Below are 12922 nucleotides of genomic sequence, written 5' to 3' on the forward strand. Positions count from 1 at the left end.
ACAAGATCACTGGAGTGATGGCCGAATTACATAAATAAGCATTGATTGATTGATTTGGTTTATTTTACTTCTTTTTTCTGCCACTTTTGGCTAATCTCGAAGATGAGGATGAGTGATGAAATTGATGATGGGGCACTGGAAAGAACAACCGTGCCGAGGCCGGGATTCGAACCAGGGACCCCCGGCGTCGTAGCGCCATGAGCTAACAGCTCCGCCACGGAGGCCGGCGTAAATAAAGATAAATGGAACGAAAGTATAAGGTTTGATTGATTTGTTGTTTTTAAGTCCACTTTATGCACAGTAAGGCTAATCGGGACTGGACCTACAGTTTAAAGTGGGATACGAATCTCTATGTACCTCCACCGGGTATCGAACCCGGGACCCCTTGATTACAAGGCGAGGACGCTACCACTGCGCCATCGGGGAGGCCTGAGAGAATAAGGTAACAAAAGGTATACGGTACTGAGTAAGGTTAACAAGAGGTAAGTGCCCGGCGCCTCTACCACTTAAATTGCTTAGCTTACATCGTCAATAGAGCACTTACACTTCGGGAGAAATAAGAAGGCAGATGTCATTTACTGTTTACTAGAGATACATGAATAATAATAAGAGGAGGAGAAGGGTAGGTGGCTGAGGGATCCGCCAGCACTTACCTCTTGTTTGCTGGCGGCGGCACTGGCTGCTACTTTCAATGATGCTCAAAGATATTTGTAACTAAAAAGGAGGACCCTTCGCTTATATAGTAGCCAGTTCCGCAATACTTTGCAACTTCCGTTTCATGTGGAATTCTCCTATGCAAGTCGAAGCATTCCAGGAGACGGAGGAAACCGGATGTGAAGTTCACCAGGAATCAAACGTTCTGCACCCTCATCCCTAGCCATCTACAATACGGTGTATACCTCCATTTACTCTTTACTACACCACTGAAAATATGGATAATAATTCTAGCAAATTATAGCAGTTTAATACCATGAAGGTTCTCTACACAGATCATCCAAAAACTCAAGGGCCCATTATGAAACCTTTTATTTTTACGAACGTCACCCCCAAACGGGATTACGTTTACCTGAAAGCACGTAGTTAACATTGAGAAAGAAAGAATGATTACAAAACTACATATAAGAATTGTATTACCGTATTATAATTTTACACACACACTCTTTCAGAATACAGGTAGTCTTACAATGGCAATAGTTTTTCTCCCCGCGATTTGGAGGGTTAAAAATAACATCCTCTCACTGTTGACAGGTGGTGCAAGTGGGGGGTGGTCCAGGCATCTGCATCTTTAGACCTCAATTATCTAGTGTGTTTGCATTTTCTCTCTCTAATATTTTAAGTTATTGGCAGATGTTAATGTGCAGTGCAGTACTGTTCTTATAGCGTACGCCAACACTGACGCCATGTACCCTGCAGAATAGTCTTTAGTCTGTACAAACTTGAGTTATACGCGTATGTGAACCGTCATCGCTAGATGACACTGGTGTGTTTATATAATTTTACGGAGAAATGCAAATCTAACCATAATAAGTCTACCTTAGAGTGTGGTATTTAATTAACACTATGATTTGCATGAAATAATCCACTGACTCAAATTCTTAACAAGATCAATTATTTTACAATTATTTCAATAAATGTTAATAACAAGATTTAAATTATAGAACATTTATTTCAGTCATATAGACTTACGTTTTTCTAATTAAACCATCCAATTAAGGAAGATTGTATTACATCAAAACCGCTGAAGTACATTACGTAAATCATTTTCAACTATGAAGGTCAATTAGGAAACTGATAAATCCTAAATATTTGGCTACAGATTTAGATTCATCCCTATCTCCTAAAGAAATTTTAAAAAAGGTGATATTTCATAAAATCTTGAGCAAATTCAGTTAACGTGTTTATCTCGTCCGGTTTCCGACGTGGATGATTCAGGTGGAAATTTGTCAATGTCCCTGCATAAGCGGTTTTGGGGCTCACCCACCCTCGTAGCGCTCATCACATCATTTTCATTGTGGGCGATATCGAGAATGTGCGGAACACTTCCTCCACAGCGCCTTCGTGCCTTTATGGTACAGTGCAGTGTACGCGAAAGGGGATAAATTTACTTTGTTGCCGGTTCCGAAACGGTTTCTTAGTAACAAACGAGGCGCTTGCCAATGAGATTCTGCTTATTTGTTTCCTTAAAGTTAAAAATTGAATTTCCGTATCAATATTATTTAACAAAATAAACAATAAATTATGAATTAAATATTATTGAAACATAAAAAATCTTTGCTTACAGGCTTTCGCAATGGCTGTAAAGACAATCTGTTTGGGAGGCACCCAAGTATCAATCTCCCTTTCCACCTCAAAACTACATTCGTGGAACCTAATAAGGTTGGATATAGTAACCAGTATAATCCTTTGTGGGTGGAGGAGGGTAGTTGATAAGAAATTGATCTCTGAATTAATTTTAATGAATTAATTTTAAAATGATATATTTTATTTTATTGTAACGTTCTGGACAAACTTAAATAAAATTAGACCTTATCTTCTTTACAATTTTAACGAAGCGCCTGGCTACCACATGTCCCTTCGATGTTGCCAATTCTTACAAGGACGCCCATGTGGAGGCCAGACACCTTCACACGGTCCGACTTTCTTCAAGTCTGTCCGGTTTTACAATAGCTTTGTCGTTGTTGAGGAACTTGCTCTATATTGTACCAGTCGAAAGTAACCGATGTTCTGCCGAGCCTAGTGAGTTCATTTTCTACAAGGTTAACTTGAGACTTCTAAAAAACAAGTTGATTACATTAACGTAGAATCACAGACAAGAGTATTACATTTGTCTGTGGTACAACTAATAAACCTTGTGTGCATTATCATGACTTACGATGATTAAACTATACAGTGCAAAAATAGCAGGGGTGTAAGGGGTGGCATTCTTTGATGGGCTACCTTCCACGTATCACACCTCGTTAACAGCAAAATTGCAGGCCAACGAAGCTCTGGCGCCTGAACCTGCAGCTAGTATACTCTGCAAGGCTTGTGTTGTCCATAGACATGTGTGATTGTCCCTTCTTTCATTTAATCTTATAAACATTCATCTCCATCGTCGCGATTAGACAAAAGTGGTAGAAATGCGACGTTAAATAAACCAAATCAATAAAAAAGCAGGATGTTATAATTATTAAATTGATTAAATAGTTTTCACAATATCCAACCATGGCGTTACGGTAAAGTCGTCTTGTGATCAAGTAGTTCCGGGGTTGATACCCATTGGAAGCAGCTTTGGGGCTCACCCAGCCTCAAATGAATGGATACATGGAGGCAACCCGGGGAGGGAGGCGTCCGGAGCGTGGTACTGATCACACCACCTCTAAAATGACTAAGATCGAGTATATATGTGGGGCCCTACCCCCACATCCCCTAAATGTGCCTTCATGTCACGGTGGTATATGCACCGTGAACTTTACCTTCACCTTCAAGCTAGAGCGTCGTGACGATTTCTTTCTCACGAGAAGAAATACTTTGTCAGGTTGTTTGTCAACCGAGACGTCACGGAGGGCTGTCGATTGATTTTTTGCTGACGTAACATTCACAGTTGTCTCGCAGCCACTAAATCGGACGCACTTCCTTCAACAGAAATCCCAAGGGTCTGGCCAGGCTCTAATTGCAGTAGCAGCAAGCACGAAACAAAATAATTGACATTTACTTATGCAGACTTTGTGGAGTCTTCCAGCACGAGTATAGTTTAATTTAGTTGTTCTCTGAAATATCAGTGTTCTTGTGACTTTGGTAATAACAAGACAAGTGCTTGGTTACGTGTTTTATCTTTCCATTCATTTATATTTACCTTGCCTCGAAGAAAAACTATTTGAAATTTCCACTATTCTAATTCGAGACGGTTGAGCAAATCACGTGCACTTGTGGAGGCCAGAGAGGGCTCCGTGCGGTGCGAGATTCCCGCCTGCACACTGCTTGTTTGAGATGAATAAATAGCTTGGGGGAAGGCTTGCTTCTTTCCACTGAACCGCCTCCTGTTTCTTCTACCATGAATGCAATGCCACACTGCACCGTTACTTGCGAATCAGATGATTAGAGGTTTCCCACTGCATGAACGTGACCGTCGAAGCCTCCTGCTTCGCTCACTCCGTTTGACAACGCTACAATGCCGCTTCTCTCTGCAATTCACATGTGCAAAGGAGAACGCTCTTCCACAAATACGATGAGTTCAAACAGTAACATGTACACTCACCGGCAATAAAAATGGGACACCTAGATCCTTAAATACTCGCTTCCCTTCAAGGCGTTAGCGTGTTGCCTAACTACAGCGATAAGTGAATTATAATGGCAAATTTTCAATGGCAACTTCTATCAACGCCGTAGAGTTAGGCAACACACATAATGCCTTACAGGGAAGCCAGTATTTCAGGATCTCGGTGTCCGATTTTTGTTGTTGGTGGCTGCACATTCTCACCATTTAAAAGAAGGAAAGTACGGTAATAGCTGGAAATTTCCCACCTACGGCCACTTGTTAAGCACAATATGAGTCTACGAGCAAAGTTGTTCTGTAATTATTGTCATCAATTCTTAATGTGTCAAGGACTGTATTGTATTTTGATGACATACTGCATTCCGGGCAAGCATATGGCATTTTCGGATCTCGTGCTAATGTACAATCTGAACGGCGCATACTACGTTGAAAATTACAGCAGTTTAGATTCAAACTCGCATATTACCAACAACTTTCCCCCTTTTACATTTTCCCTATGTGCACTAATAACAGAGTTAGTTGCCTATGGGATCGGACTTTTGAATCACCCTGTGTTTTAAAGAACTCTGAATGTAAATATCAGATTTATGGACGTTAATTCAAACAATATTGTATTTTATTTAATTTTTATTTCTGCTAGACTTTTAATTTTGAATTATAGGAATTTATCTATCAAAATTTCCTGTCATGCATTACCTAACCTAACCTACCCTAACCTAAATGTAACATAAGTTTTAATCCTCTTGACATCCTATTTTCAAATTTTGTGCAGTTATTCAGTAATAGTATACGTTTTTGAAAAATTGAAACACCCGTTTTTGATAAAATGGATTTAGAAATTTTGATTACACCACCATCAAAAAAAAATTTCATTGACATAGGCATATAATATCTCATGGGAAAGACTTCCTCGAGACCTTTTTAACGGCGTCTGAATCACTTCTATGGTGGCCTGTTTGCCGAAATATTGGAAACAAAATGGTAAGAAAATTGATCAAAACAGCCCATTTTGTACCCCTATAATTTCGGAAATACAAACTATACCGATCTTCAACTTCGCATATTTTTCTACCTCAGGTGGTCCTTCCAGTATGCGAAATTTCAAATCAATCAATTTGACATGGAATTATCCATATACATATGTATAGAAGGCCTGTTGTTAGTAATCTCGATAAGAATAATATTAAAAATAGTTGTAAGATATACGCGCAAGAAACAGGATGGAATCTCCATCCAAGATACCTTACACATCCTTAATTCTTTGTATGCGATTCTGATTTGCACAAATAATCTTACTTGTAACTTGATCTTTAAATAATTATCGTTTAGAACTACACAAAAACTAAAGACAGAACGTGTTACCTTAAATGCAAACCTCTTCATCCCCTAAAATATTAAAAAATGGTATTTCGTAATAAACGAAGCGTCAGAAATAGATCTCTTACTTTTTTGCATTACATCTTAAGAAAGCTAAGAAGTAAATGTAGGTTGCAGGCTTTTGGTTTTTGCGGTGATAAATCTTCTGGGCTCTTAATGTCATCGTGTTATTTGAATACGTCACTCTTCTTGCTTTCTGAGAGTCGGAAGGATTTCCATTATTTCTATACCAATGGGAGAAGTGGTCTTCTTTGATGGGTAAATAACAGATCTTAAACAGGCTTTTCGTAATATACGGTTTATTTTTTTCTTGAGTACACGTAAGATATTAGCTCCTACGAAAGCCTGCATCCTCACGAAAAATTGAGTGTCCTTAATCTTATGCAACCGGCAACATCGAAGTTAATGTTTGGTTGCCGAAGTCGTAGGATATTAAATTCGGAGAAAAGTAGTTTTTCTGCTACCTTGCGGATAAGTGGAACTCAATAAGTAATTACAGTACATTTGGCATATGAACCACTTTATTCACAAATACATAATGCATGTTTAAAGTAAAGCATACTTTCTGATTATTATTTGCTTGTTACTTCACGTAGTTTGTTCTCTATTCATTAAAGAATTAAAGTGCATATTAAGAGGAGACAAACATTTTAGTTTGGCTTCTTCTGGGTTTTGTGGTGGGTAAGGGCGGTTAAAAACAAATTAACTCTCAGAAGGCTACGTCTATGATATACATACTCATTTTCATCTTCATACTCATATCAACTCTGAGGTAGCTGTATGTAGTGCGGGCTTATATAGTAAGTATTGATATTCTGCATGTCACTTGAAATTCTAAGTAGCTAATTTCACAGCCAAGTTCTTCTCTATTAGCCAAAAGTGGCAGAAAAGCGACACAAAAATACAAAAGTCACAGCCGAGTTGAAACAATAGCCAAAATGTTGCACAGAATTTTATTTACGAGTGCAGTTGATGACGACAGCAAACTATAAGACCACTGCAGGATGTATATTGTGTTTAATGTGGTGTTGAACTTGCAGCACCGTTCCCAGTTTTTCCAACCTCCTGCTTGTTTCACCATTTTTATGGCTTTATATAAGTTTCCGGGTGTTCACAATCATTTTTCATTTTATGTAAGGAGTTTACCTAAATATTACAAAACGTACAATATTTCTTGTACAGTCAACGGCAAACATAATGGTAGGTAAATTGTTATCACTATTTTCATTGTTCTTTATTCCGCATCCTGTGTTGTTTTAAGGAATAGAATTCTGTTGATGCAAAGCATATGTTGCCCTCTGCCTATTGACGTATTTTCTTCAATTCATGATCATCACATTGTGGAAAACAGATTGAATGAAAATGGTGATGGACAATTCGCCTACTATTTATTTTGTCGTTGGGTGTACATATTTGAGCAGAAGAACGTGTACTTACCTATCAAAAGAAATACCAGTGAGCGTGAAGACACTAGCGGCTACAGTGACGTTGGCCACGAAATTGTTGATCGTGCAGTAAGTGCTTCCGAAATGCCATTCTCTGTAAGAAACAAATACGTAGAAAGAAATGATTTTTGCAACACAAAAGAACATAAACAGGTTTATACAGTAAATACACAGTAGATTAGAGCAAGTGGGTTCGTAACAGTATAACAGTTTCGAAACACACAAAATAATACACAAACTACTTTGTTGCTGCGGAGAGTCGGGAGGTGGTACTTTCATGGACGGAGGAGGAATAAAAAGTGACACCTCGTTTGATCCGAGCCCGTTAAGTGGTCGACTTTTGATCATCTCGCCGACGTTTCCCGATTCTAGTCCGGACCTCTGTGTTCATTGTGAGTGTTGCTTCATCAATTTCATTTAATCATCACTCATCTTCATCATCGCGATTAGCCAAAGGTGGCGATGTAGAATAACGAAAATCCAATTAAACGACTTTTATGTCGAAGATTTATTGCGTTGATCCACCGCTTTCGGAATGCAGACCGAAACTGTTTTATGATTTCAGCGAGTCTAACTTTGCAAAAGGTAAAAAAAAGTTTTGAAACCTGGAGACGAAAGCTCAACTCTACGTGACAACATGAAAATGTTTGGGGGCGAATCGAATGGTTGTATTTTAAAATTTTTAGGCGTTTTCCTCTTTCTTCCATAATTTCTCTCAAATCCATCCGTTTCTATCTTCTTTCAGGTGTCTCGACAAAACATACCAGCGACAAAACGTACCTCTTGGGTTTTCGCGACGAAACGTACCACTCAGATAAACAGCTGCCTGTGAAGGATCCACTAATAATTTCAAAATATTTACTCCGCGATAAAACATACCACTTCAAGGAAAACGCTTGAACTTGTCAGGCATTCCAATACGGTGCGCTATCTGCCACCCGAATCAGCACCCAGCTAACTTGATCTTGAGTTAGGTTAGGATATGTTAGGTTATTTAGGTTATAGGTTTATGCTTCCAAATTGGCAGCCATATCTGAGATTCGCCAAGTGTTTCCAAAGTTCAAGATATAAAACTTTGGGTCGAGTATCGAGAAAATGAGGAAATCCGTTTGCACATACGCATTTGTGCAGCTCTGGCCTTCTTAAAAACGGAGGAGGTTTATGATGGATGGCTGGAAATACACTCTCAAGCCCAAGAATCAGCGAAGCTAACTCTTTTCTTTGATTACTTTGTGAATATTTGTTTGCAAAATGCGGAAATTCGAATAACAGTGTGGAACTGTAATAACGAACGACTCGATTTTTGATGCCGTCCCGTCAAGTGGTATGTTTTGTCGCATCGCAAATATTTTAAGACTCATTAGAAGACGACCCTTCGCAGGTAGTCGCCCAGGTGGTAGGTACGTTTTGTCGCCTATTCCTTCTTTCACCATTCACTTCATTTATATTTATTCTCTTTCTCGTTTTTGTCGTCTCTCCCTGTATGCGTGTGCATGTGTTCGTGACGGAATAGCCTTTCAAGGCAAGAAGCTCTTTGTTGGGTACGGTATACCGTTACATGTAAATTTAGAAGAAGTACAAGATGAAGCAGAGGCTGAGAGAAATATTCCAATAATCGAAATGGAAAGAATGAAGACGAAGATTTATCAAGAAAATGGGAAATTTGTATTCAAACCGACCAAATTGATCAGCGTAACGTTTCAATCACAAAGGTTGCCCTCGCATGTAAAGCTACTCGGTAACATATTTCAGGTACAACCTAAAATAAAATCTGTGATGCAGTGCAGGAATTGTTTCAGTTTCTCTCATACATTATGAACATGATGATATATGTGCTGCAGTACCTAAATTCATAAATTGCTCAGGAAATCATCTTGCAACTGAGAGGTCGTGCAGAAAGAGAAATTCAGAAGGTGATAGCATATGAGGGCCATTCATATCAAGAAGCAAAGAGAAAAGTTAGTTCTAGTAGTTCATTTATGACCGAAAGAGACGATTATTCTTATGCAAACATACTACAAGATTTCCCAGTGTTAAAAACAACTAAAGCAGAGTCTTCCTTTGTACAAGCTCCAAGTTCAGCAATTACAACAGGTAACAGATATGGTGATAAAAAGTAGTCAGCAACCCTTCCCAAAGATATACTGGTGGACAGAAGAGTGTGCTGAAGCAAAACTACATAGAGTCGAATTAGCAAGAATATACTCACGTCAACCAAATCCAGAGAACTGGATAGCATTCAGACGCTCTATGGCCAAATCAAAGAGATTATGCATAAAGGCAAAGAGAAAATCATGGAAATTATTTTGTGAAAATTTACACCCAAACATGAAATTAGGATATGTGTGGAAAAAGTTTAGGTCGCTCAAAATTCCTCGTACAGCAAATGTAGTCCCTTTGAAATCACATTGGAAGACTGAATTTATTCAGAAACGCACATTTACGGTGCCAGACGAAGTAATTGAAACACCAAATTAATTATGTAGTTACACATCAAAACTACGTTCGGCGAAATGTTTTGCAACTCCAATTTCAAAAGAGGAAATCTATGAAATCATCGACAACAGTAAAGAATCTGCTCCAGGGATGGATGGAATTACTTATTCGATGATTAATCACCTTCCAGATGTAGCGTTAACGGAGATGTGCACAATTTTTAATAAATTCTTAAATAATGGAAAAGTACCAGAAGATTGGTCCAAACAGTTGATTATTCCAATTTTAAAAACAGGCAAGGACCCTCAAGTAGGTAAATCATATAGACCTATAGCTTTGACGTCAGTTATAGAAAAGATGTTTGAGAAACTGATACAAAAAATAATAGAATGGTTTTTAGAAAGCCAAAACATATTTCAGTTCGAACAAATAGGATTTCGAAAGGGATTAGGATACTAGGACGGATTAATCACTCTTTCCTCGTATATTTTCGACTCACTGAAAAGAAACAGAATTCTATTAGCTGCATTCTTAGATGTAAGCGCAGCTTATGATAATGTAGATATTAATATCCTAATCCAAACAATACAACAGCTAAAAATACCTCATAACTATGTTTTGATATTATGGAAGTTACTGAGTAAAAGATCTGTATATTTCCACTTTTACAGTGAAAGTAGAGGACCGTATTCAGCCTGCAAAGGGTTACCTCAAGGAAATCCTTTAAGTCCTTTGTTATTCAACATATATATGATTGGAATAAAAAGGAAATTAATTCCTACAGTCAATTATCTTCAATATGCAGATGATATCTGTATCTGTATGTCCACGACACAAATTCATACGGATTTTCCTGTTTTAGAGGAACAAATATTGGAAGTGCAAATGTGGCTTGGAAGTAAAAACTCTCGATTTCAATGGAAAAATCTAATATTACAATTTTTAGTAAAAAGGGAACACCTCCAATAGTTCACTCAATGTCTCGAAAAACAAGAATTCCCATTACATCCAGTGTAAAATATGTAGGTGTCATCTTGGATGAAAAACTAACTTGGAAGGACCAAATTAAAGCAATACAAGTCAAATCAGAAAAAGTGTTTAATTTGTTCAAAGCAATAGCAAATACTCAGTGGAGATGTCATCCTCGAGTTATACTTTTGTTTTACAAGAATTATTTTCGGCCTATGATAGATTATTCTCTATTGGCGATGTGTAACTGGACAGAAGGAAAATTGAATTCCATTGATGTCATACAAAGGAAATTCTTGAGAAGATGTTTAGGCGTTATGAACTGCACTCCAAACGTAGTAGTATACATGGAAGCGGGTGAATGTTCCATTTCATGTAGACAGAAGATGTTAGCAGCAAATATGCTCTTCAAAGTGAAATCATATTGTGAGCACCCTTTCGACAATGTACTAACAAATATGATACACTTACATGAAACAGGAAAAATAACAAACAGAAAAGCTGCTATGTGGATAGAATTGTATAATTCGTTTTGTCAAGAATACTAGGATGTTCTACAGATGCGTTCACGGCCTGTTTTTTCATTAGATTATCCTCAACAGTCTCTGGATAATATTCACTTCCCTCGTTATTTGCACATATCTGAATATTTTACTCAATGGCCAAGCTTTTATTTCATATACACAGATGGATCTAAAAGTGAGTCAGGAGTTGGATGTGCAGTGTACGATCCACAACATAAAACAGTCCTATTATTTCGGCTTCCACAAGACTGTTCAATATTTACAGCAGAATCTTACGCAATTTACCAAGCTTTAATATATGTCCAAAAATTAAATTTACGAAAGTTCTTAATACTTACTGACTCGCAAAATGTATTACAGGCTCTTAAATCTTCTTACAAGAGTCTTTACAAAATATACCCTTATATTATAAATTGTATACAATTAGTTCAGACAATACAAAAATCTGGAAAAACCATAGAGTTTTCTTGGGTTAAGGCTCATAGCAATATTACAGGTAATTCTCATGTACATGAATGTGCAAATACGTATTAATAACTTATTATTATACTATATGGATCTTCTCCCTAGTGTAAAGAAGAAAATTTTGAATGAATGGTTTGATTGGTGTCGAAATGAACTTACAACAGTTGGATAATCATACAAACCATTTGCTGAATTCAAAACACAAAAACCATGGTTTCATCATGTAAGTGCTACATGAAATGTAATTGTATTAATTAATAGACTGAGAACGGGCCATTTGTGTACTAGGGAACATTTATCCAAAATTTGGAATAACGAACAATAAGAAATGTGAATGTGGATGGGAAAGTGCAGATGCTCAACATATAATACTGGAATGCTCAAAATATAATATAGAGAGAAATACCTTGTATGAAACTTTAAATAATCTAAAGGTTCAGTTTCCAACAAATTTGTTAAGTTTAGTTGTTAATCGAGATGTGCGGATTGGTTATAGTTTATCATTTTTAAGGAAATGTAACATACAATTGTAAAAGGCAAAGTGTTCTTTTTTTATATAAAAAAGGAAATATCTAATATCTGTAAAATAGGGGGGAGGACTGATAATTTTAATATGAAACAATTGTGTACATTTTATATGTGTATTGTTATGGACAGAAAACGACATAAAAGCTGTTAGGTTCCAAATAAAGGAATGAATGAATGAATCGTATCTACATTCATTTTAACATGTTGTCAGGTAACGTCCAGTAACGTCCATTGTATGTATTTTTACAGAAATGTCGAAACGAAAGTAGAAAAACATAGTAATGTGAAACTGTTTGGTATTATGTTTTAAGATGTTTTTGTTAAACTGTCAGAAGATATACTACACAGATAACCTATTTGATGTAAGTATATAATATGTGTGTTAATCCATTTAATTTTTTGCTGAAAATTAAAAGATATAGGTATCCTCTTTTCACGTCGCAAAATATGGCAACACTTTTGTAGCACCTTACCCTGAGTGAGAGGCGGCAAGTTAAAATAAAATTGGGGGGGGGGGGCAATAAAAAATATTTTATGTATGTGTGTGTATATATATATATATATATATATATATATATATATATATATCTGCCCCTCTACTTGAATTTTGGGGGGCAGAGTGTGTCTTGCTCACCCCTCAAAGTCGGCGGTACCACAAGCAATAGATTTTGTATTAAAAATACATGAAAAATCCAAGATTATATTTAGCATAATATTCGTCAAGAAAATGGGGCATTGTTTTTTTTGTTCGTACTAGTTGATTAACCAAGATAATAGCTACATAAATCAAATCGTTATAAATTATATCAAAGGACCTGCATGATTCGTTAAAATAATTTCACGGTCACTTTATATCATTATCAATATTTTTTATATTTTGTTTTTCTTAAGTCACTCTAGATTAATTGGAACGATTATAATGA

The 12922-nt window shown here is 36.9% G+C and overlaps 1 protein-coding gene across 1 annotated transcript in view; it reads right to left on the bottom strand.

The window, feature by feature from the left end:
• Positions 1 to 12922, bottom strand: part of LOC145995050 (tachykinin-like peptides receptor 86C) — a 178967-nt gene that overhangs the window by 93933 nt on the left and 72112 nt on the right. The window contains exon 3 of the mRNA XM_083131582.1: positions 7070 to 7171. Within this exon, the coding sequence (XP_082987708.1) occupies positions 7070 to 7171 (102 nt within the window). The remainder of the gene's footprint in view (positions 1 to 7069; positions 7172 to 12922) is intronic.

The sequence above is a fragment of the Lepisma saccharinum genome, chromosome 11 (assembly GCF_977018435.1).
Source record: "Lepisma saccharinum chromosome 11, izLepSacc3.1, whole genome shotgun sequence".
NCBI lineage: Eukaryota > Metazoa > Arthropoda > Insecta > Zygentoma > Lepismatidae > Lepisma > Lepisma saccharinum.